This window comes from Scyliorhinus torazame, chromosome 5 (assembly GCF_047496885.1).
Source record: "Scyliorhinus torazame isolate Kashiwa2021f chromosome 5, sScyTor2.1, whole genome shotgun sequence".
Taxonomy (NCBI): domain Eukaryota; kingdom Metazoa; phylum Chordata; class Chondrichthyes; order Carcharhiniformes; family Scyliorhinidae; genus Scyliorhinus; species Scyliorhinus torazame.
Genome location: NC_092711.1, coordinates 231,038,567 through 231,065,726, shown reverse-complemented (window position 1 = coordinate 231,065,726; position 27,160 = coordinate 231,038,567). Strand labels below are relative to the sequence as shown.

At 46.0% G+C, this 27,160-nt stretch overlaps 1 protein-coding gene across 1 annotated transcript in view; it reads left to right on the top strand.

Moving 5' to 3' along the window:
* Positions 1-26,781, top strand: part of LOC140420981 (protocadherin-20-like) — a 69,280-nt gene extending 42,499 nt beyond the window's left edge. The window contains exon 2 of the mRNA XM_072505207.1: positions 19,490-26,781. Within this exon, the coding sequence (XP_072361308.1) occupies positions 19,490-22,072 (2,583 nt within the window). The 3' untranslated portion in view covers positions 22,073-26,781. The remainder of the gene's footprint in view (positions 1-19,489) is intronic.
* The last annotated feature ends 379 nt before the right edge of the window (positions 26,782-27,160 follow it).

The following is a 27,160-nucleotide window of genomic DNA, read 5'->3' as shown; positions in this document are numbered from 1 at the left end:
AGAATGGTCATAGACTACAGCCAGACCATCAACAGGTTTACGCAACTGGATGCGTACCCTCTCCCCCGTATAGCCGACCTGGTAAACAGGATCGCACAGTACAAGGTCTTCTCCACGGTGGACCTCAGGTCCGCCTACCACCAGCTACCCCTCCGCACTAGTGACCGTAAGTACACTGCCTTCGAAGCAGATGGGCGGCTCTATCAATTTTTAAGATTTCCCTTTGGTGTCACTAATGGGGTCTCGGTCTTCCAGCGGGAGATGGACCGAATGGTTGACCGCTAAGGCTTACGCGCAACGTTCCCGTATCTGGATAACGTCTGCGGCCATGACCAGCAGGACCACGACACCAACCTCCGGAAATTCCTCCATACCGCGAAAATCCTTAATCTGACATACAATAAGGATAAATGCGTGTTTAGCACCGACCGTCTAGCCATTCTCAGCTACGTAGTGCGAAGTGGAGTCATAGGCCCCGACCCTGAGCGCATGCGTCCCCTTATGGAGTTCCCCCTCCCTCACTGCCCCAAGGCCCTAAAGCGTTGCCTCGGGTTCTTCAGCTATTAAGTACAGTGGGTCCCCAATTACGCAGATAAGGCTCGACCCCTGATCCAGTCCACAACCTTCCCCCTGTCGACGGAGGCCCGCCAGGCCTTCAGCCGCATCAAAGCAGACATTGCTAAGGCCACGATGCGCGTCATCGACAAGTCCCTCCCCTTCCAGGTCGAGAGCGATGCGTCCGACGTAGCTCTGGCGGCCACCCTAAATCAAGCGGACAGGCCTGTGGCTTTCTTCTCCCGTACCCTCCATGATTCTGAAATTCGCCTCTCCTTGGTCGAAATGGAGGCCAAGGCCATTGTAGAAGCTGTGCAACACTGAAGGCATGATCTGGCCGGCAGGAGATTCACTCTCCTCACGATTATGGGGCTATTTCCCCATGCCGGCGTGGGAAGGGTGGTGTTTCACCCCAGAAAAACAGGTGCAAACGGCCACCGATTCCCCATGTTGCTGGGGGCTAGCAGGACGGCAGTGTTGAGCACCCGGTTTTAGCTGACGATACGCCCCGGAGAATTGTCGGGTCCGTGGCCGCGCATGCGCAGGGCGGCGGCCTGCAGCGGCCATGCCCTGCAACATGGCGGCGGCCGCTCGCGGACCTGGCCCACGAAATAGTCCCACTCTTCGGCCGGCTCGCATGCCCCAGACTACCCCCCGCCCCCCCCCCCCCCCCCCCCCCCCCCCCCCCCCCCCCACACCCCACACCCCACAGTGTCCCAAGCCCCAAATAATGTTCAGCTTCCAAGTCTTTTTTTAAAACTTTGTCCTGGTGATTTCCTCCTTCTTAAAAAGCCTTTGCTTCTTGAGGTTCATATGCTCCTTTAATTTTTCCTTCAGTTTTCCAGGATTTAAATTTTCTTCTGCAGTCTCTGTGAGGTTTTGAGATCCATTTGCCATCACCATGTCATAAAGTGTTGGGCGTATTTAAGTTGCTCTTATTCAAGTATTCATAGTCTGAGGTAGTTCAACTGTAAGTATTTAATACTTACTAGAAACTATAAACATAGGCATAGGTCGAAGCTAGGAGATGTCTCCATGATTGTTTCTACACATGAGTCCGCAGCCGCCACGCCGTGTGGGACTGAGTACAGTGCTGTACTCCCGACGGGCGGGACCATGAGAGACGCACGGCATTGGGAATTCGGTGGGTCAGGGGCGGAACATCGGGGGGGGGCGGGTCTCAGGCAATGTCCTGAGGCCGTCGATACTTTGCGCAGCGTACTCCTAGAGTATGCCACATTGGAGGGGGCGGTGCATCGCGAAAGCGGCGCCGCTCCCAATTTTGGCGGCAACTCGGATTCTCCGGCCGGTCGCCGAATGTAATATCTCGGTGACCAAGAATCCCTGTTTCTGTGCTGTTTACCTAACTGGACAGTGGAGTTTTTATAATACCATGGTTTCCTTTCTCCTCTTTATTTGGATCAGTGCAGCAATCCAATTTGCCTGACAATCTGAATGACTGTCTCAAGATCTACCTTTGCTTGAAGTAGGGCTGAGTGTGCGTTGAACACCACACCAGCAACTATTCTATCCCTGATTAGTTCCAATTTCAGATCACCAACTCGCAGTCCTCAATCATTCTGTATAGCTCATTCATGAAAGCATCGACAGATTCTCGTGCTGGACATGTTTATTAAATTTAGCCCATTCAAGAATTTTGTTATTTCTGAGATTAAAATAAGCGGCAAATTATTTTTAAAAGTCATCATATTTTGCAGATCATAAACGTCATCATATTTTGCTGTTCTAGCTATTCAATCTCTGGCATCGGGCCTACCCAATAAAGTAGTGTGTCAAATTGTTCAGCCTCTGTACTTTTTAAAATAAATTTAGAGTATCCAATTATTTTTTTCCAATTAAGCGGCAATTTAGCATGGCCAACCCACCTACCCTGCTTAACTTTGGGTCGTGGGAGTGAAACCCATGCAGACACGGGGAAAATGTACAAATTCCAGATAGACATTGACCCAGAGCCGGGATTGAACCCAGGTCCTCAGCGCTGTGAGACAGCAGTGCTAACCACTGCGCTGCCCTGCCACCCAAGCCTCTATATTTTTAACGAGGCCTTCTGAAGCAATGACGCATTTAGGAAACCTCTTTCTTCAAATCCAATTTAGTGATTGATCTTGGCCCTGGACAAGCCAAACTTGATCTGAAAGAGTGGATTTCTGGGGCGAAATTCTCCGGTATCGGCGCGATGTCCGCCGACCAGCGCCAAAAATGGCGCAAATCAGTCCGACATTGCGCCGCCCCAAAGGTGCAGAATCCTCCGCATCTTGAGGTGCCCAGCCCTAACCTTGCGGGGCTAGGCCCGTGCCTGACTGATTTCCGCCCTGCCTACTGGCGGGAAAGGCCTTTGGTGCCCCGCCAGCCGGCGCGGAAATGACATTGCCGGGCGGCGCATGCGCGGGAGCGTTAGCGGCCACTCACGGCATCCCTGCGCATGCGTTGTGGAGGGAGTCTCTTCCGCCTCCGCCATGGTGGAGACCGTGGCGAAGGCGGAAGGAAAAGGGTGCCCCCACGGCACAGGCCCGCCCGCGGATCGGTGGGCCCCGATCGCGGGCCAGGCCACCGTGGGGGCACCCCCCGGGGCCAGATCGCCCCGCGCCCCCCCCCTCCAGGACCCCAGAGCCCGCCCACGCCACCTCGTCCCGCCGGTAAGAGAGGTGGTTTAATCCACGCCGGCGGGACAGGCATTCTAGCAGCGGGACCTCGGCCCATTCGGGCCGGAGAATCACGGGGGTGGGGCGCCAACCGGCGTGGCGCGATTCCCGCCCCCGCCGAATCTCCGGTGCCGGAGAATTCGGCAACCGGCGGGGGCGGGATTCACGTCAGCCCCCGGCGATTCTCCGACCCAGCGGGGGGTCGGAGAATCTCGCCCCTGATCTGTGGTTTAAAATTATTAATTGCAGGTTCAGCTTTAAGAGGTTTCCAAAAATCGCAGTACACATCTTCATAAGGGTTTCCATCCCTTGTTGGTCCACAGTAATACCATTCACGATCTCAGCATTTAAATTTTCAACAATGGCTGCCTGAATCAACTGGTTAGAGTCTTCTTACTTTAGCATAATGGTCTCGGATTTTGGAAGCATCGAATCCCAGGTTGTGCTGAATTTTCAACACTACCTATTCAGTCCAATGAATTTTTAAAATTAATTATTACTTTTTTCTTTGTTCAGGATGACCATGAGAATTGGGTTTCCCAGACTGTGATTTAAACAGCAACTTCTGACCACTTTGGTATTTAACTTTCATCAGCACTAGTATTATTCAGGCAGCTTAAATGTTTAGCTCGCCCATGTTAGGTCTGTTGGCTCTGCACAATCTGGGTAGTGAAGCTGGATGTCCATGGGATACAACAGAGTTTTATGCTGCAGTGAGGAATTCTGCCTTCAGCTTCCAAGTCTTTTTTTTGGAACTTTGCTCTGGTGATTTCTTTCTTCTCAAGAAGCCTTTGCTTCTTGAGGTTCATATGCTCCTTTGATTTTTCCTTCAGTTTTCCAGGAATTTAATTTTCTTCCGCAGTCTCTGTGAGGTTTAGAGAACCATTTGCCACCTCCATGTCATCAGGTGTTGGGCGTATTTAAGTTACTCTTATTCAAGTATTCATAGTCTTAGGTAGTTCAACACTAAGTATTTAATACTTACTATAAACTATAAACATAGGCATAGGTCGAAGCTTGGAGTTGTCTCCATGCTTGTTTCTACACATGGCTCTGCTCAACATTGCACTGATCCCTAAATAGAGCTCATGTATTCTCTCATACCACTGTGTGGGCAGCACTGTACTCAGTCCCACATTAACCCCCTATGTGCCAGACCCTTATGTACAGCATTCTGATTTCTCTAAAAGTCAAACTCAGGTAATTTTCCTCTTTATATATTTCCTGCTGGTCATTTAATATTTATCTAGATGTCATGGTCGCTCGTTTTCTGATCCTTCAAGCTCAAAGGGTCGGTGGCAAACTCTGATTCCCACTTTTTTGTCATCTTCTCTTTCGTTGTGTATCAGTCAGAAAATTTATGCATGTTGGTTTTTCTACCAAATGCCGACTAATTCTTATATTGTTTCGACACTCTTGTCAAGCTCAGATGGAAACACCCCATCCATGAATTCTGTGTCATAGAATTTACAGTACAGAAGGAGGCCTTTCGGCCTATCGAGTCTGCACCAGCCCTTGGAAAGAGCACCCTACCTAAGCCCATACCTCCACCCTATCCCCACACCTCCACTCTATCCCCACACCTCCACCCTATCCCCACACCTCCACCCTATCCCCGTTACCCCACCTAATTTTTTTTGGACACTAAGGGAAATTTAGCATAGCCAATCCACCTAAACTGTAGATCTTTGGTCTGTGGGAGGAAATCGGAGCACCCGGAGGAAATCCATGCAAACACAAGGAGAACGTGCAGACTCCGCACAGACAGTGACCCAAGCCGGGAATCGAACCTGGGACTCTGGATCTGTGAAGCAACTATGCAAACCACTATGCTACCGTGCTGCCCCTAATATCAAATGCAAAGGGGTCGGAAATCCAGTGGGGCAAGTCTCCAATCTATATTGCTCTGCCTGACACACTTTTTTTTTCAAAAAAATGTTTATTCAAAGTTTTTCCAACAAAAAGTTTCAACCAATTAACCCCCCCCCCCATAACAGAAAAGAAAAAGAGAACAGAACAAAACATAAACATACCAATCCAACATAATACAGAACTTGTACAATGGGTTCCTCCCGCACATAATAACCCTCCCATATGTTTATGTTTTTCCTTTTACAAGTGGCCCTAGGAAAAACCCCTTCCCCGCCCACCCATACACCCACCCCCACCCCCGAAGGAGACACCTACCACCTCCCAACAACCCCCCCCCCCCCCACCCACCACCCCTCCCTCCCTGGGTTGCTGCTGCTGCTGACCGACCACATTTTAACGCTCCACGAGATAGTCTAGGAATGGTTGCCACCGCCTGAAGAACCCCTGCGCAGACCCTCTCAAGGCAAAATTTATCCTCTCCAGCTTGATGAACCCTGCCATGTCATTTATCCAGGCTTCCACACTGGGGGGCTTCGCGTCTTTCCATAATAGCAAGATCCTCCTCCAGGCTACCAGGGACGCAAAGGCCAGGATACCGGCCTCTTTCGCCTCCTGCACTCCCGGCTCGTCCGTTACCCCACATAATGCTAATCCCCAGCTCGGCTTGACCTGGACTTTCACCACCTTGGACATAGTCCTCACGAAACCCCTCCAGAACCCATCCAGTGCCGGGCATGACCAGAACATGTGGGCGTGATTCGCCAGGCTTCCTGAGCACCTTCCACATCTGTCCTCCACCCCAAAGAACCTACTCAGCCTCGCCCCTGTCATATGCGCTCTGTAAATAACCTTAAACTGTATCAGGCTAAGCCTAGCACACGAGGGTGAGGAATTAACCCTACTCAGGGCATCAGCCCACAGACCCTCTTCAATCTCCTCCCCCAACTCCTCCTCCCATTTGCCCTTCAGCTCCTCTACCGAAGCCTCCTCCTCTTCTTTCATCTCCTGATATATCGCCGAAACCTTGCCTTCTCCGACCCATACACCCAAAATCACCCTGTCCTGAATCCCTTGTGCCGGGAGCAACGGGAATTCCCTCACCTGCCGCTTCACAAACGCCCTCACCTGCATGTACCTGAACGCATTTCCCGGGGGTATCCCAAACTTCTCCTCCAACGCCCCTAGGCTCGCAATCGTCCCATCTATAAACAGGTCCCCCATCCTTCTGATCCCTGCCCGATGCCAGCTCTGAAACCCCCCGTCCATCCTTCCTGGGACAAACCGATGGTTATCTCTGATCGGGGACCACACCGAGGCTCCCATCTCACCCCTATGTCGTCTCCACTGCCCCAGATCTTTAGCGTTGCCGCCACCACCGGACGTGTGGTGTACCTTGTTGGCCTCTGCCTTCCCTGGATTCAACAGGTCGAATTCCGTCTGGAGACTTCGCCGCTCCCTAAGTAGTCCCTCTTCAGGGGCCTCTGCATATCTCCTGTCCACCCTTAGGATCTCCCCCACTAACCTCTCCCTTTCCCTGCCTCTCTATTCTCCCTGTGAGCTCTGATGGAGATGAACTCTCCCCTGACCACCGCCTTCAGCGCTTCCCATACTACCCCCACCTGCACCTCCCCGTTGTCGTTGGCCTCCAAATACCTTTCAATGCACCCCCGTACCCTCCCGCACACCTCCTCATCCGCCAGTAATCCCACATCCAGACGCCACAGCGGGCGTTGGTCCCTCTCCTCTCCCAACTCCAGCTCCACCCAGTGCGGGGCGTGGCCTGAGATAGCTATGGCCGAATACTCCGTTCCCTCCACTTTCGGGATCAGCGCCCTGCTCAGAACAAAAAAATCTATCCGAGAGTAGGCTTTGTGTACGTTGGAAAAAAAAGAAAATTCCCTGGCCAGGGGCGTAGCAAATCTCCACGGATCTACTCCCCCCATCTGGTCCATAAACCCCCTAAGCACCTTGGCCGCAGCCGGCCTCTTCCCCGTCCTAGATCTGGAACGATCTAATGTTGGGTCCAACACCGTGTTAAAATCCCCCCCCCCATTATCAAGCTTCCTACCTCCAGGTCCAGAATGCACCCAACATACGCTTCATAAATCCAGCATCGTCCCAGTTCGGGGCGTATACGTTTACCAACACCACACACGCCCCCTGCAGCTTACCGCTCACCATCACGTATCAACCTCCATTGTCCACTACAATATTCTTGGCCTCAAACGACACCCGCTTCCCCAACAGTATTGCCACCCCTCTATTCTTCACATCCAGCCCCGAATGGAAAACCTGTCCTACCCATCCCTTTCTTAACCTGACCTGGTCTGCCACCTTCAAATGTGTCTCCTGAAGCATGACCACGTCTGCCTTCAGTCCCTTTAGGTGCGCGAACACTCGGGCCCTCTTAACCGGCCCATTCAGGCCCCTCACATTCCACGTTATCAGCCGGATTTGGGGGCTTCCCCCCCCCCCCCCAATGCCGACTAGCCCTCTCCTTTTCTAGGCCAGTCCCGTGCCCGCGCCTCCTGCACCCTCCTGTCCCCCAGACGGGGGACCGCCGCCCTGGCCACCTCTTCTGTTTCCAGTTCCCCCTCGGCCAATGCAGCAGCAATCCTATTTCCCCCCCCCTCCCCACCCTTCCCCCTCCCGCCACTAGATCCATATCTAGCTCTTTTGCTCCCCCCATAACACTCCCATAAGTCAACTGACACCTGCTGACCCCGGCCTCCCCCGCCATCCCATTGACGCCCCCCCCCCCCCCATGTGAGAATCCCCCCCTCCTCCTCCTCCCCAGCAATCAGTGTGTGCCCCTCATCCCCCCCTCCGTCCTTCCCTAGCGCGGGAAAAAGCCCGCGCTTTCCTGAGCCAGCCCCTCCCCCTCTGCCGCAGCTCCTGTTGCGGCCTTATCCCAATTCCCCATCCCCGGGCGTCCCCTCCCTCCAGCACCGGCGCCCACATTCTCTCACAGTCTCCCCATCAGATCTCTTCCCCCATCCCCATCCATCACCCAACCCGTGGAACATTCCCTACGCATAGTTAAAACCCTGTATACAACCGACATCCCCCCCACAACCACAGACCCTCAGTTTGAGTCCAACTTTTCAGTTTGTGTGACGGTCCAAGCCTCTTCAGGCGTTTCAAAGTAGTGGTGTCGATCCTGAAATGTGACCCACAATCGCGCTGGCTGCAGCATTCCGAATCTCACCCCCTTCCTATGTAGCACCGCCTTGGCCTGATTCAAACCAATTCTCTTCTTTGCCACCTCCGTACTCCAGTCCTGATAGATTCGGATCTCCGTATTCTCCCACCTGCTGCTCCGCTCTTTCTTGGCCCATCTCAAGACACACTCTCTGTCCACGAAACGATGAAACCTCACCACTACCGCCCTTGGCGGCTCGTTGGCCGTGGGTCTCCTCGCCAGGACCCGATGAGCCCCATCTAGCTCCAGGGGACTCGGAGAGGCCCCCGCACCCATCAGCGAGTTGAGCATCGTGCTCACATATGCCTCGGCATCGGCCCCCTCCACCCCTTCAGGGAGACCCAGAATCCAAAGATTCTTCCTCCTCGACCTGTTCTCCAGGTCCTCGAATCTTTCCGCCCACCTCTTGTGCAGCGCCTCGTGCGCCTCCATCTTCACCGCCAGGCCCAAGATCTCGGCCTCGTTCTCTGCGGCTTTTTCCCGCACCTCCCGGATCTCCGCCCCGTGGGCCTTCTGGGTCTCCTTTAGCCCCTCGATCGCCGTCAGCAGTGGCGCCAGCACCTCTTTCTTAAGCTCCTCCACGCAGCGCCTGAGAAACTCCTGCTGCTCCGGCCCCCATGCCGCTCGATCTCCGCCCTCCGCCATCTCGTTTTTTCTCCCTCGCTTCTTTCGCTGCTCCAAAACCGCTTTTTTGACCGCTCCACTTCTGGTCCATTCCATATACTATGGAGGGGGGACCTTGCTCTCACCTTCCCACACAGGAAGTCGTCGAAAAATTGCCACTGGGGCTCCTCTGGAGAGCCCAAAAGTCCGTTTTAGCGGGAGCCGCCAAAATGTGCGGCTTAGAAGTCCTCTGCCTGACACACCTGAGCAAGCATTCACAGGGCATCAAGCAGAGTAAAATCAGTCCCAGCATATTGATTGGTCACGCATGTATTTTCTCCTGGGGGAGGCTTTCAAACAAGGAGAGGCCTTACATGTACAATTTAGGAGCCAACCCAGTTTTAGAATGTGTTCAATAAAATGTTAAAACTGTTCCTTGAATTAGATGCCACTTGCCTATGTTCAATAAGAAACTGAAAGCATTAAGAACTGGACAATTTTTCTCCAAAGATATCAAACATTACATGTTTTTGAAGCGTAGTTGATCCTGATATGTAAAAAATGATAGAGTTACTGTACTGTTGAAAAATAAAATACTGAGCAGAATCTTTCAATATGTCGCAAAGACATTGATAATATTATCTCTATTTTCTGGAATGCTTCTGCAGACACAAATCTTAGTCGATGTAAATTAAAATTTCCATGTACACATATCTGGCATGACAAACACAGCACACTTGAGATTGATCAGTTTAGACACTATAATCGGTCATTGTTTTAATTGATATTGCATCCGCCAAAATGAGTGATTGCATTTGGAGTCCAGATATTTTAACCCTTGCAGTAGTGCTGTTAATCAACCCATGGCTTTAATCAGATTAACATATTCTTCTTTATTCCAAAAAATACTGCGTCAGTAAAGGTGCTTTCGGGATTTAAAAAAATACATATTTTAATTATTCCTTGCAGGATTCATGTAAAGTTATTTATGCAGACCTGAGTGTTGCATTCAATTGTGTAATTGTTTGGTATTTGATTGTGTGCACCTGTTGACTTTTCACTATGTGCTGCGTGGTATTAGTTAACCTTGGGTTATAGAGTCAAATGGAAACTAAACTGAAGGCGAGGAGCTGGAAGCATGAGAGTGCAGACATTTTAAAAGCATGGTAAATAAAGCTCCTGCTTAGACACAGAAACTGGTGTGTCAACTGTGCATATTTCTCGAGGGATTAAACACAAAGCGTAGGGTATAGCTGTCAACAGGGCAAGCAGAGTCCAGAATTTGGGAGGCAGGTGAAGCTGCTTTGGTCCTTGTACCAATAACACACTATCCAAAATTGGTGAATGAGTTATATGCCAAACATCCCTCTGTGTACCCGAACAGGTGCCAGAATGTGTCAACTAAGGACTTTTCACAGTAACTTCATTGCAGTGTTAATGTAAGCCTACTTGTGACAATAAAGATTATTATTATTACTTTGCTCTCTCATTGAACATGAGTCTTTCTAAAAAAGGTCAACTTAAGAACAAGATGGCACAACATCCAGTCGCCACCCACTGAAACTTAATGTTAAAGATTTGTCACAAAAGGGAGAGGGAGGGGATTTTGCCAATTGAGTTCCATTCCTGACGGGACAACCAAAAGTGTGCACCATTTGCCCTCTCTTGCTTTTTCCCATTTCCCACATGATTACAATTAAAATTTAAAGTGCTGGCAGTGCGCACGGGAGACATGTGTGATGCTGCGGTGGAGAAAGCTTTTCAGTGGTGAAGCCCACCATCGGCTAACAATGCTAGGGGTGGGCGATAAAAGTGTCTCCTGGTCAAACAGACAGGCTCTGCATCACGGTCTGTCCAACTCCATTTTTAGTTGCATGAGACTTCAGGTGCCACGGGTGTTTTCCAAAATTAATTTTTCATTGTAAATATTTCACATTACATTGGTTTCACTTCATTCATGTGTATCATCGTTATTTGTTTGAGATCTAAATTTACTGCCTCATGGCTGGCACGTTTTGATGACTGTAGGGAAATTAGGACCATTTATTTTATTCTGGATGAAACAATGTTGTGTGTTTTTGTTCACTCTTTTTTGAATTTTCATCATAGTGTCCATTGTTGCACACTGTGGGACATTGCTGAACTGACAGAATCAGCTGGCCCTCCCTTCTGTGCAATGTAAACAACATTTGTTGTGGGCCAGGGTTTAGAACACTCCAAAGTATATCATGGCGTTCACCAGACCTACAACTGTTTATTGATTTTGGTTATGATGAGCACAAGGGCCTGCCTTTCAGGTGTTATTCAAGCACCAAAACAAAGTTTATTCTACAAATTTAGCTAACATAAACACACACAGTAAGCATTTTTATCAACCAGCAACATAAATACGCCTCACAGCTACAGTACTCTATGTATAACCCTTAATAAATTCCCCCTTTAGCTGTTCCAATTTAATAACAAGATCCCATAAACCAGAAAATCCTTTTCAAAGGGAAAACCAGCACACAGCACTCAAGACCTGGTATGGATGCTCCTGTTTCCTAAACAGTAGGTTTGAATTTCTTCCAGAAAACAATTATTTATTTTCATGTCATCAAGCGTTTGGAAACAGCAGCTTTTAAAATGCAAATAGAGAAAAAAAGCTTCTTTCAACCTATGCAGAACAAAACCAGTTCAAACTCAAAGCGAAAGTAAAACCAACTCCCAGAGCCACAGCCCAGCTCCACCCGCACAATGACATCACTGAAGCCACGTGATAAGACAAAAACATTTCTTAAAGGGACACTTCCATGACACCTCCCCCCAAGAAAAAAAATAAACAATCAACTTCAAAGATGGTTTCATTTTTCACCTTTTCACTTTTCCATTAAGAACAATTGACAATAAATATACATTTTTTTAAACAAAAACAAAACATGCAAACATTGATAATTACACAGACCATTTTAGTTCTTCTTCTTCCACCATCGAACCTGCTTCTCTTCATCACATTTGTGACAAAACATCGGCTATCACATTTTCTCATCCTGCAACATGTATAATTCTTAAATGAAATGGCTGTAACAATAAACTCTATCGAAACAGTCTGACATTTTTATTCCGGAATGGCATTTTTATTCCTGAATGGCTCCAAAAACGTCAATGGATTATGATCAGTATATATAATTGTTTCAGATGAATTGCTGGTAACATGAATGTTAAAATGTTGCAAAGCCAGCACCAAGCTCAACACTCCCAGGACACATTGTCCAAGATCACTCTCAGACCCAATAATGAAATATAGGTGAACCCAAATCCCTGTAAAGACTCTGCCAGCCAACCTCCTGAGATGGAGCCACATTTGGATAATACTGAACACCCTAGGCCCTTCAATTTCTTTCCTTGATTGACTGATCCCAACTTCCTTCTCCACTCAACACCCAGCATGTCAGGCTCTTCCAACCCTAACCCGAACCCCATGCCCCTAAACCATTCCACAATCCCTCCCTCACTCTTACCAATGACTTACTCTTGTCAGTCCGAAGCGATGCAGACCTAGGGAGGCTCCTACAGGCAGTCGAGGTAGGAGGGATGTCCTGTTGCCCCTGGGATCCCAGAGGGTAAGCCACAGGGCAGCCAGTGCCACCTGGAAGTAATGGCAGCTTGGGCTTGGGCAGCATTGTAGTTTGATTGGGATACTAGGCAATGTTACATGGCATGCCTAACCACAGGAATTCATTTGGGATGTGTGAAGTTGTCACTTAACAACGATTGCCAATTCCCGATTAGCTACAGCCTTCAGCCACATGGCCAGAGACCTCCGTGGTCAGTGAAAGTTATGTGTGGTCGGTGGGGCATACAAGCAGGGGCTAGGGCTGCCCGTGGAATAGGTACACACAATCCAGGGGTTGGCATGAAGGACCGGAGTGCAGTTAACCCCCCTCCCCAGCAGAGACTCCCCCAGCTCTGATACCCCCATCCCAACTGAAGCTGGACCTGCCTCTTGCAGGTCCAAAACATTCGCCATGCAACCGGCCTGCTCCAATAGACGAAATTGGGATCCCGCTGTAACATGGCGAGAAACTAATAATCACCACTTCAGCCCAATTTCCCCGTACGCTCCTCCCCCCCTCCTCTGAGTACAGGGGCAGCAAGCCTAGCGCCCCAGGGCCCTGTGTCTGTGAGCAAAGATGGCTACTCCCCTCCTCGGGTCCTCGCAGCAGGCCTTTCGCCAGGTTCATGTTTTTAAAAAGGTGCATTAATCAGCGCCCATTTGATCTCTTGCTGGGGAGGCGATTTTACCATGTGAGGCCACTGGATATGGGGTGGCTCCCATTAATTGTTTGGAAATTGGGCTGAAGTGGTGATTATTAGATCCTCGCCATGTTACAGCGGGATCCCGATTTCGCCTATTGGAGCAGGCCGGTTGCATGGCGAATGTTTTGGCACCCGGCGTGGTTCTGATTTTTGACTTCTCCCACTATTGACTGGCCTCATTGCACTCTTGCTCATGCGCAACAAAGCCACTGATTCGTGCCCATTGTGTTGCAGCCAAATACCAAATGCGTCTATCTCCCAAGGGCTGTGGAGTCTGATTTGTGAGGGCAGGCATTACCATTGCCAGAGGAGCAGCCATTGTTGTCAGGGCTCCCCTTTATGGATTAAAGCATGCCCAGTGCTTAGGGCCATCCCTCAGATTCTGTTGGAAGGTTGTCCATTTCCCCATGTGGTGGAGAGCCCCCCAGGAGAATTAGGCCCACTTAGAACATTCATTTGGACTCTGGGCAGGAGGGGCATTTGCTACCTTCCCCCTCTCAGACAAGATAGCATGGCAGAAAGACGATGCTGGGAACTCTATCCACCACCTTCCCAATCCATTGTATCTGCCCCTTGAGACACCCAGGAGCAGAATTTTAATACATTTATGATATAGCTACCATGATCATCATAAAGCTTACCATTGGAACCCTGGTGCTTCTTTTTAATATGTCAAAAGGTGTGGAACTGGGGGCTTGTCCAAGATTATTTTCACTTTCTCCATGCCATGCAACTTTTATCTAAAAAGAAACCAGACATTCTTTCAATCATTTAAAAGAGAACAGGAGCAGTCCAAGGTGATTTCTTTTTCTACAGTTTCTCTTTAGTCCTTTGGGAGGCATTTGATCTCTCCTAAATTTTGCATATTTAAGGTACAGCCAAGTCTGAGACAGGGTGGCAGGGCAGTGGTTACCACTGGTGCTTCATGGCGCCAGGGACCTGGGTTCAATTCCAGCCTTGGGTGATTGTCTTTATTGAGTTTGCACTTTCTCCCCGGGTCTGTGTGGGTTTCCTCCGGGTGCGCCGCTTTTCTCCCACAGTTTAAAGATGTGCAGGTTAGGTGGATTGACCATGCTAAAATTGCCCCTTAGTGTCCAGAGATGTGCAGGTTAGTGGACTTATGGGGATAGAGGAAGCGAATGGAGCTAGTTCGGGTTCTCCTTCAGAGTGTCGATGCAGACCTGATGGGCTGACTGGCCTCCTTCTGCAGTGTAGGAGTTCCATGGTTCTATTTACTGTCTTGAATGGTTTACATAAATTAGCATAAATCCCTATTATATAATACTTTAACAACATAAGCTGCTGTAACTCACTCCAAGCCCCATTTGCTTTTCACCCCTCGCTTGCTGGCATACATTAGCTCCTGATTTTAAAATTCCTATTCTTATTTTCAGATCCCTTCATCGCCTCCATACTTCTGTAATCTCTGAGATACCCGGAATCATTTAATTCTGCTTCCTGAACTTCTCCTATTTTAATTGTATCACCGCTGCACCTTGTGTTGCTGAGGTCCCAAGATCTGGAATCCCATTCCCTAAACCACTTCACCTCTCTATCATACTTTCCTCCAGACACTCCTTAAAGCCACCTTTTTGACCAAGTTTTTGATCATCTGATCTGATATCTCCTTACGTGGCTTGGTGTCATATAATTTTTTATAATGCTCCCATGAAGCACCTTGGGCACTATATAAATATACATTGATGTTGTTGGTAATAGTTTTACCTCCATAGTCATTGCCATTAGTATGTGCCAAATAAATGGAAAGGAATGAATAGTGGAGGAGAAAAGTATTCAAACTGGCAATTTTTAAGTGCATTTGTCAGGAAATAGTCTTGAGTATAATTGGCTTTGCTACTTTCTCTATTCAAGACGTTCCGTCTCAGCATGGAGGCAGTTTTTTATTTTGGACAAATTTTGTTTGAGGAAATGAAATGAAAATGAAAATCGCTTATTGTCACAAATAGGCTTCAAATGAACTTACTGTGAAAAGCCCCTAGTCGCCACATTCCGGCGCCTGTTCGGGGAGGTATGGATTTTGCAGGATGACATAGAAAATTTGGCACAGAACTAAGCTCTGACCATGCCAGTGTTTATGCTTCACTCAAGCCTTCTCACTTCCTTACTCATCTAAGTCCATCAGCATCACCCCTATTCCCTTCTCCCTCATAATCTTGTTCCTCCTTATATGCATTTATACTACTCACCAGAACTTGTCCCTCTGGTATCGACCTCCACATTCTCTTCACTCTCTGGATGATCCTCTATTTTATTTCTCCATGACTATATTTATTCATGGCCTTTAGTTTTGTATCAAGTGACCTTTAAGTGGATCAGTTGGATACCTACTGATTGCTGGCAGGTAACCCATCCCACCTTCAGGAAAATTGCCAGGGTCAGTATGGAGTTAGGAAACCAGCACATAGGCAGAAATTCTGCGCTGGCCCAGCTTTGTTCCACAAATCATCCCCCCCCCCCCCACCGCCACCCACCGACCCCACCCCCCAAACAACAAATAAAAATTCTGCTTGTTATCTGCCTCTTTCCTCCCCTCAGTTTTTCCCTCATGGCGTTATTCTTCCTCACTTGGGTTGTTTGATCTTGTTTTTTTTAGCAGAATATGTTTTTTCTTGGTCTCGGTTGAGCACCAAATGTTTCCCATTGCTGTTCCACATCATTGTTTTAACAAAATGGTGATCCATTTTTATTTTCCAAAGTTCCATGCTCAGTTCCTCAAAATCATCTTTTCTCCAATCTGTTACCCTGGTCCTTGCCATGCTTACATCATTCTCCGAGGCCGTATTATATTATGGTCACTATTGTCCAGGTGTTCCTCTGCTTTGACTTCTCTTAAGTGCTTTGTTTCGCTCCACATTACCAAATCCAGCCGTAAATTCTCCAGTGTTGGGCTTCTTACAGACGATGCTTGAAAGAAATCTTTAATGGAACTCCATTTCCCTATACCCTACACCGATCTTCTGCTGGCAAATAATAAGTCTTACAACACCAGGTTAAAGTCCAACTGGTTTGTTTCAAATCACTAGCTTTCGGAGCACAGCTCCCTCTTCAGGTGAATCTCAGAATTATTTTATAGTTTTATTTTTTTTAGTCCACCTGAGGAAGGGGCTGCGCTCCTAAAGCTAGTGATTCGAAGCAAACCTGTTGGACAACATGGTGTTGTAAAACTTCTTACTGTGCCCAATCCAACGCCAGCATCTTCACATCATGGCAAAATAATGTCAAGTTAGTTGAAATCCTCCATGATTATTTTTATTATCTTATGTTTTCTACTCATTTCCATAATTTGGTTTAATATTTCTTCCTCCCGATCCCTTTGTTTATTAGGTGCTGCGTAGATGACTCCTATAACTGTGATGAATTGTTTTTGTTATCTCTTATTTCTGTTGACATGGATTCTATTTCTGTCTCACAGATAGCCGCGTCCCTTTTCATTATGTTATCTTCAGTAGATTCAGCAGCACCACATCCCTTTTTTCCCTCTCCATCTTTCTAAATATGTTATATCCTGGAATGTTTAATTTGTAGTCCTGATCTTTTTCCAATCATGTCTTAGGAATCCCAAATCTATCTGTTTCCTTGTAATGTATTATTGCTCCTAGTTCTCCTTTTTTACTGTAAACATGATGCTGTACGGGCAGACTAATTCATTCTTAATTGCAGTGTTTTTCAAACTTTTTCGAGCGACCCACATTTACAGAATATCGCGACCCATGCCACATTCACAAAAGATTCTCCATAATTACTTTTAAAAAGTCACACTCTTTATTGGCATTTCTGTATTATTGAATGTATATTTTTAAATTGAGCTGCTGTTCACCTTAAACAACAGCTCCACCCTGACACATTGCTAACGGGCGGAACTCAGGATTATTTGATTATTATATTTCTTCACACCCATTGTCAGCATTTGGAAAATTGTAAGCAAATGCCAGAAAGATTGACAGGCTCAATATTGCACAGTTTTAACAACACCATGATCACGCGTTCAAAACCTAACACAAACTCGGATAGTAAATTAAACTGAAAACTTCAACTTCAGAAACAGGAGCCCTAATGGCTGAACTAAAAACACGGTCAGACAGAATGTCACTGGTCGCCTGTCAGTACCTTTTCCCAGGTAAATGTGTAACAGACCGAAAGCATGCTAAAAAAAAACAATGCTGGGCACAGCTCAGCTGACCAATATGCAAAACGTGCAGACACATTCCATTCCATGCACCTGCAACATTTTGCTGGCTCCTATATACATGAGTGTAATTTAGTCGCCAGCTAATGTCATCTTTTGTGAACAATTCAAGCCCCAATAAAGGTAGATGCAAAAGTCCTTGCTGCAGAGGAACCGATTCGGCTGATGGAGTCCATGGAACTACGCAGCAGAACCTGATGCTTGGGGACGAGTACCTGGGAAGAGGGGATGCATAGCGGCAGGGGACATGATGAAAAAAAGAAATGTCCTTGAAGGACAAGAGCCCCAGTGTGGAGAGACAATTTGGAAGTGGAAAGAGTGGACAGAGGGGCATGTAGGGCTGGAGGAGACTGTACATCCAGCTTAACCGAGAGAAAGATAAAATACGCATGGGGTTTGTTCGTGCCACACTGAACTCAAGAAATAATACAGATCCTGACGGCGAACACAGTAACAGGATAAATCACCGCAAGAGACTTTTACAGGTCTCTGACTGTGAACTGCGCACCTATACTCTAGGCCAGAGAGGCAATGAGGTGCACGGCATTGCTTTTTCATCAGCCTCGCGTGGTGATACACTGTAACGCAGTGAGAATTTATCTAGAGATTAAACGGTAATCATAATCAGGCAATATTTGGAGTTTATTTTGGTGTCCTTTTGGAAACCCATGCCATACCATCCAGCGATCCATCCATGGGTCGCGACCCCCTTTTGAAAATCACTGCTTAATCATTGCATTACCTCTCATTTTAAACCATCTTTTTACACTCCTATCCTATAACTTATCTATTCCCTGATTATTTTTTCTCTTTTTGATACAATCTTTCCCATTCCATTTGTTTCTCTTTAAACTGGTCTCAATACCTCTAGCACCCTTGCCATGTCGTGCTGGCTTAAAGCATTCGTCACCTCCCTATTTACTCTTTCCGCTCGGACACTAGTCCTATTATGGTTCAAATGGAGCTTGTTTTATCTGGTTAAGCATTTTCTTCACATCAGTGGGACCATCGTCTGATCAATGGAAATCTTTCTGTATTTTCAGTGTGAATTGCTTTAAAAGGAGGGCATGCTCATTGACACAGGAACATAAGATAGGAATAGGAGTAGGCCATTAAGCTCATCAAGACTGCTCCGCTATTTAATTAGATCATAGCCGATAGTCTACCTCAACACTACCTTCCCATGCTATCCCCATATCCTTTGATGTCATCAGTATGCAGAAAACTATTAATTTCTGTCTGTAACATTTTCAATGATTGAGCTTTTACAGCCCTCTGGGATAGAGAATTTCAAAGATTCTCCACCCTGTGAGTGAAGAAATTCTTCCTCATCTCAATCTTAAATAGCCCGCCCCCTTATTCTAACACTGTGTCCCGGGGTCTTACCAGCCAGGCAAAACTTCCAACCAACATCCACCTTGTCACGCTCTGTAAGAAGTTGTCTGTTTCGATGGAGGTCACCTCTCATTCTTTGAGATACAGGCCCAGTTTCCTCAAACTCTCCTCATAATATATCCCAGGGTCTGGTGAACCTCCGTTGCATTCCCTCGGTGGCAAGTTTAACTTTCCGCGGATAAGGAACTCAAAACTATCCACAATACTCCAGATGCACTCTTACCAAGGTTGTGTACAATTCCAGAAAATCTTGCTGAAGGCACAATCTTGCTAAGGAAACCGTATCCTCCAGTAAATCATTCTCTACCACATTTCAAAGTGTTGAATGTTGATACTGTCATTTTCAATAATAGTGGGCGAGCTTCTCCAGTCCACCAGCCACGTGTTTCTCGGTGGCGTGCCGTTTGTTGGCGGTGGGATTCTAACTTCCTGCCGCTTGTCAATTGGATTTTCCATTGGAAACCATAAGCGGGAATGCGCTGCCTGGGGGAACAGTGAATCGCAACGGCCGGAGAATTCCGGCGAGTGATTAATATCCTTCTCTTTGAACAGGATAAAATTCACAACTAAACAAAAAGCTGTCTTAGAGAATAATGATTTTGCTTGCCTTTGAAATCCATAGCGGCAGACGCAAGTGAAACATTTATTACTACATGTATCACCACATGAAATAACAAATATTTTGTTCCACAGAAACTGGTCTACATACTTCTAATGATGCTCTGCCACAAGATACATAGCCACCTGGCCACAGAACTGGAATATAAAGTGCAAGAGGGTGAAGATGAAGGGGTTTACATTGGGAGTATAGCCAATGATTTACCTTTGCCATCAGATACTGATTGTGATTCACTGGCTTACAGATTCATGAAAGAAATGGATTATGTGACCCTCAATAGCGAAAGTGGGGAGCTGTACACAACAAAGCAGAGAATCGACAGGGAAGCTCTATGTCCAATTGAATTCCACGGTACTCCTTGTATGCAGGAAGTAAATGTGATTATTCTATGCGTTGATCAGTATCTGAAAATGGTGAAAGTTAAGATAGTCATCCTGGATGTCAACGATAATGCACCGTTTTTCACCCAACAAGTGATTAAACTTTCTATTCCAGAGGATGCACCTGTAGGCAAATCGTTTGGAATTGACTATTTTGCCAACGACAATGACGCTGGGAAGAACGGCATTCAGAATTATTATCTTGAAAATAGCCAGAATGTTTTCCATTTGAAAGATGGTGAAACACCTTTCATTGTTGTTCAGCAGTCGCTGGATAGGGAGGCAAAGGATTTGTATGAGATGAAAATCGTGGCCGTGGATGGTGGCCTACCGCCTTTATCTGGGACAGCGACACTTCTGATCAATATTCAAGATGTTGACGACAACTGCCCTGTATTTAATATATCCGAGTTTGATGTCCAAATCCCCGAAAATATGTCCTCCAACGGTGTGGTGGCACAGCTTCATGCTGTAGATGCAGACCTCGGCCCTAATGCTGAAATCACTTATTCTTATGGAAATCGTGTGCAGGATGAATCCAAGAAGCTATTTACCTTAGATAGTGCCACTGGGCTTATTACATTTTCTGGAAATAGAAGTCCAGAGACATCCCCTGAACATAAGCTCACAATCATTGCTAATAGTCTGGGCTGTAAACCAACTATGGTTCAAATTACAGTGTCCATCGTTCACAGCAGCAAATATAGTCCAAAGTTGGAGATCAGCTATATAGCTAACCAGGCAGATGGTGTGATTTACCTGAAGGAGACTGCACCTGAAAACACCCCGATTGCCCTACTAGAGGTAACTGACCCAGATCATTATCTAAAAGGGGCACTCTACATCAGTGGTGACGTGCCTTTCTATTTAAAAGCCTATGGAAAGTCAAGAAATAAACATTTGGTTGTCACATCACAGGTTTTAGATCATGAACTTGAAAACCAGTATGAAATTGTCATTAAGGCAGGAGATCCTCATACTCTTCATGATCTAACAATACATGTCATGGTTACTGATGAAAATGACAATTCTCCACAATTTTACCAAAGTTCCTTTGAGGCTTTCATTGAGGAAAACAATGCACCTGGGGTTTTCTTGCTGAAAATGTCTGCAACAGATGCAGATGGTGGTCAGAATGGGGAAGTGGTCTACCACCTGGGGCCTGATGCTTTACCCATCTTTTCAATCGAACGATCGACAGGAAATTTAACAGTGTCCATTACACTGGACAGGGAAAAAGAGAAACTCTACAGGTTTACTGTTTCTGCTTCCGATCAGGGAGTTCCTCCCAGAAAGACAGATATCATTGTAACCATTAATGTCTTGGACCAGAATGATAATGTGCCCTCCTTCCTCACCAATGACTATACATTCTTTATTCCAGAAAATTTCCCAAGACGTGGTGAAATTGGGGTTATCAATGTAACAGATTTAGATGCAGGGTCTAATGGAAATGTTACTGTGTCTATCCTAAATGGTAGCAGTAATTTCTTAATGGACAACACAAGAGGAACCTTACGCTGCAATTCTTCAGTGGACAGAGAGAAAAATACCATGCATATCTTCTGGGTTGAGGCTGTAGATGGCGGGAAACCATCCCTCTCCGCAACTGCAAAAATAACTGTGTTTGTTCTGGATATAAATGATAATCCTCCAACAGTGTTACTTCCTCAGTCAAATATCTCATGGCTTCTGGTGCCCCCTAACACACCTCAAGGATCCGCAGTGGCAGAGATTTATGCGATTGATCATGATGCTGGTATTAATGCCGTCATGACTTATAGTATTGTTGGGAGAAATGGCCCAGCCCCTCATGTGTTTGGAATCAATACCGCAACGGGAAATATTACATTGCAGGAGAAACTGTTACGCAAAGACTATGGTTTGTATCAACTACTGGTAAAGGTCAGTGACCTTGGGCAACCACAACCACTTCATTCCACGGTAATGGTCAATTTGTTTGTCAATGAAACTGTGAGTAATAAAAGTTACTTGGAAGAGCTGGTGCACAGACAAACTCACTTCACGGAAGAGGAAGAAACTGAACCAAATCCATGTCCATTATTACAGACATTAGACATTCCCTGCTCACCTCCAATCATTCCCATTGCGATCACAATGATCATTGTCTCTGCTATTTTCTTTACCATTGCCCTTTGTATTCTGTTAAGCATGAAAAAGAAAAGCAAAAGAAAAGAACTGTATATCGATGCCCAGATACCTTTAAAGATAAATCTTGACTATTATACAAAAGACTGGAATGATGAACAGTTGTAGAACTAATAAACTTGCTGAAGAAAGCAGAGAAAGGACTGCAATAAGCATACGAACAATGGCTGTGTAGATTTCTTAAAAATAAACTGCATTTCAAGAACATTTTTTTATCTTTCTTAGATATATATATTTATAACATTTTCTGAACAAATTATGTTCCAATAATATCTTCACAAATGTTGAAAGATACTACAGGGAGAAACCTGACTCAAAACAGTCACATATGGAGGCAGCCAACATATTTTCATCTGTATAGTTTCACTTATAAAATTTTACAGGGGAATTAAGCACAAGAACCAACTATTAACTTGGTTTGCTGAAATACTGGAACTAATTTGTTTCATTGTGCACTAGTTTCTCACAGTGCTCATTTATTTTCTTGATATCATACCAGAATACCAAAACAAAGTTTATTTTTCAAGACTTCTGTTAGATTATGTTTAGGTGTCTGTTTTTACACTGCAAAAGTGGTTTCAGGTGATCTAGTCCTGCAGTTCACAACATCGAAAATAGTCAAATTTGAGGTTTCAGATTTTAATCCAAATTTAGAGGTGACAGTGGGCTGAATTCTTTCGTCCCCCAGTGTTTCTCGGCTGCATACAGTTGGCTAGCAGTAGGCATCTATCTCCCTACTGCTTGTCGATGGGATTTAGCATTATAACCACCCCACGCTGCCATGAAACCCACCGCCAGGGGTGTGCTGCCAATGGGAAAAGTGAATCGCTAAGACCAGGGAATTCCGACCAGTATCATTCTGGGTTCAATCTTCTGCATCCCTGTCCAAAACGTTGACTTACTGATGGTAAATAAGGCAAAATTGGGTGCTGAGGGCTTGCACAACCTAATCCAACTTTCCCAAAATTTCCTCCACCTCCCACAGGGATGGCTGCACACTGCCCCTTTCCAAATCACTGTCTGCAAGCATCAGCAAACGGACGGGGCTAAGATTGTCAGTTCTGTCTTTTCTCTGTCCTAATTACTGCCACTTTCTCAGATCAGCACGTAGGAGGTGGTGACAACCCTAACTACAGTGGATCTGAGGTCAGGAAATCAAGGGAATAGAGTTGGTAGAGACCTATGGGATGATCTTAAGACATCACTGGGTGGGTTTAGGTAGGTGGAAAGTTAAAGTATTAATGCCGAACCCAAAACCCCTCAAGTCTGCCCATTTCTATTTTACCGAGTGAAATTTGATCGGCCGCATGGAGGTGACATTGGAGACGCCTGAGAGCAGCAGATAACTAGTTATCATTAAGTGCCCAACTTTGGAGCAAATTAATATTGGCCCACTGAGGTCGAGGCCTGGCTGAATGTGGCCTCCTGCTGGCAGGCCAGAAGACCAGCATGGCCTCCTTTAATTACACCCCACAGCCTGCCCCAGGCTTTCAGAGGCCAGAACAATGATTACTTGGCAGCTGTGGCCACAGTTCATTTTAAAGGCCCTTACTCACTCACTTATGTCAACCTCTCCCTGTATATAAAATCCTGCACACACCTTTATCGGCTTCTTACTACAGACAGATCTCTGCACACTGACCTATATTAACTGTTTTATAAATGTAGGTCCATACTTCTTCACCTGTATCAGCCTCTGCCTGCATGTAGATCTTGAGACATCCCTATTGATGCCTATATAGCTGCAGCTCCATTGATTTTCAGGAATCCTTTAGTATGACAGAGAAGGTCCCGCGGTATCTGCTTTGGGATTGCTGCTGGGCATTGGTGGCTTGACTCTGGGCAATGGGAATCCTGACTGGAGGTTGGTATGCATACTCATAAACCTGTATTCAGCTAAATGGATTGGATTCTGGGTGGGGGGGGAGCAAATGCAATCTTGCATTTGCCATTATGCTGTACTGAAGGGGAACATCTGCTTTATGACATTAATGCAACAAAAAAATAGGGAGACGTTTTACAGCCCTCCCAGAGGGAGCTTATAATGAAACGGGTCACTCATCCACTGGCTTCACACTCACCCCAAGCTGTTGTCCCCCATATTATGGAAGGGGGGGTGGATTCAATCTTAGACCTATTGACGGCCAAAACTGCCCAATAGTCAGTTAAAGGCCTTATTCTGCCTTTGCCACAATAATATATGCAGATGGGGCAGGTGGAGCAAAGGAGCTACTTATGCAACCCGGGTTGAAAGGTAGAAGGAAAGGGGGTACTTCCTTGGGGGGGGGGGGGATCTCCTGTGCTGTTTGGGGGAGCCCCCCAAGAGAGTACCCCACTTTGTGCATCCTCCTTTATACCTCCAAAACCTGAACGCCATTGTTCCTTCCCTCGTGTCCCCAATCACACCCCGGCCAAAACCATGGACTTACCTAAGCTGGGTTGGTGGGTTGACTTCTTCACAGGACTGCCTTGTAGCCCGAGCGGTGGCATCTACTGCATTCTTCTGCTGCTGACACCACTCCATGACACCAATCAGATTGGCTGGCAACTCCCGAGGGCGGGACTTCCTTTCCCTGAGGGGTGCAAGTCCTCCTCTCAGCTTGTTAACATCGCCCCAGTATTATTGCTGCAGGACAAGCCTTTTTAAAGTCAGTGGGCTCAAGATCAACTTTTCAAGGATGAGCAATACAAACTCCCCGTAAAATTCACCCCCATAACGCCAAAACATGTTTCCTTGCATGCTGAGCTTATGCTTGTAGCTTCGATATTTACTCTCATTCTAATTGGAAGCTTTGGTTTTTGTGTGCACATGCATGAATTGATGAGAATCCTTTGTCAAACCATCATTCACTAATCCCATGAGACTTGAGAACATGCTTCAGGCAAAATTGTGACCCATGAATGCCTCCACATTTAAAAAGAAGGTTTGAATTGCAACATGTATGACAATTGTGCTTCCATATATTCAACGCGTTTTAGAATAAAACTTATGAATGGTGAGATTTACAATCATTGTGGAAAAAATTAAGCATTTTTATTAAGACTGTTTGGATTCTGTACTGATGTCCAAAATAAAAGCACAAGAACAAGGCCAGTTCTTGGTTGCTATTTTCTACTTTCTACAAGGCAGAGGGTATTGACATTATAGTCTGGCTTAGAGTTGAATTGAAATGAAATGAAAATCGCTTATTGTCACAAGTAGGCTTCAAATGAAGTTACTGTGAAAAGTCCCTAGTCGCCACATTCCGGCGCCTGTTCGGGGAGGCTGTTATGGGAATTATGGACATGGAAACATAGAAAATAGGAGCAGGAGGAGGCCATTCGACCCTTCGAGCCTGCTCTGCCATTCATTATGATCATGGCTGATCATCCAATTCAATAGCCTAATTCCACTTTCCCACCATATCCTTTGATCCCCTTCGCCCTAAGTGCTATATCTAACTGCTTCTTGAAAACGTGCAATGTTTTGACCTCAACTACTTCCTGTGGTAACAAATTCCACAGGCCGACAACCACTCTCTGAGTGAAGACATGTTTTCTCATCTCTGTCCTGAATGGTCTACTGCGGATCCTCAGACTGTGACCTCTGGTTCTGGACATCATCGGGAACCTCCTTTCTGCATCCACCCTGTCTAGACCTGTTAGAATTTTCCAGGTTTCTATGAGATCCCCCTCATTCTTCTGAACTCCAGAGAATACAACCCTAACTGATTCAATCTCTCCTCATACGTCAGTCCTGCCATCCCAGGAATCAGTCTGGTAAGCCTTTGCTGCACTCCCTCTAGAGCAAGAACATCCTTCCCAAACTGCACACAATATTCTGGCGTGGCGTCACCAAGGCCCTGTAGCATTCTAGCAAGCATCCTTGCTCCTGTACTTGAATCCTCTCGTTTTAAAGGCCAACATACCATTTGCCTTCTTCACCGCCTGCTGCACCTGCATGCTTACCTTCAGTGACTGGTGTGTAAGGCCACCCAGGTCTCGTTGCACATCCCTTCTCCTAATTTATGGCCATTCAGGTAATAGCCTGCCTTCTCACTTTTGGACAAAGCAGAGGATTGAGTCATTCTGGGAACCCTTGGTGTGCATTGTCTGACTTCTGTTATCGTATACAGAAGTCAACTGAGGTGATGTACTAGATTGTGCATCAATGGGGGATGTTTATGTAATAGCAAAGACTAGCACATGTTGAGAGGATAAGTAATATGACAACATTAATGTAGATTGTGTGCCAAAGCATTGGGTTTTCCTTGCTTTATAGAATCTTTGATGGCCATCGGATGAAGCTATAAGTTCTATCACAGATATTTTGAGCTACATATTGATAAAGAATGGTAATTATAATAAAAGTACTCATTTCTTTATGCATTCTGCACTGACAAGTCTTCACAGATCCTGGAACCAGTTGACACAGATCAAAGAACCAAGGCAACAATTGTAGAAATTCTTGTTTGATAGCTATGTGAACATATGAGTTGTGTCTGTTAATAGGACAACCCCAATAGTTACTTGTAGTAATTTTGACCCACAACTCTGTGGTGAAGGGTTTCCAAGTATGGGTTAATATTAAGCTGCCTGAGCTTACTAACCTGTTATTTTGTAGGTAGCAGAGAAATTTAACTTAACTCCACGCTAGTGGAACACCGTGTAAGAACTGAACATCAATTTTCAAGGTTGAATGTATGATGAGAGATAGCCCAGAGATAGATGTTATTGGATATAAATTGTAAAGTTTTAAAATACATGCATTGTTTTGCACTGAATATCTTTATTTACCTATTTTGCGTTGAATAAATGCTCTATCAGTTTATTCCCCATGTCTCAGTCTGATAATACTGTATATTCAATGTGCCAAAAGAAGAGAATCACATCTTGGCTTTATCCACTCGAGGAAGATGACATACAGAGAAAGTATTTTCTATTTCACACTTGGGCCTCTCTATTGTTTACTTTGATCCTGGGTTGTGTTATGTACCCCACTGATGTTCAATATGAGGGCATCCCAAATCCCAGAAGGAAAACTTGGAATGCTGTTTCTTAATAATTTATATTTGCGATTTGGAAAAAAATCTGAGAGAAGAGATGAAACCCAGTGAGAAAGGGATTGGCCTTGTTGTAAATTATTCAAGTAACAAAGTATTTATTAAACTTTAAAACACACAAGGAAGGCACCAATAAAGAATAGCATTTACAATT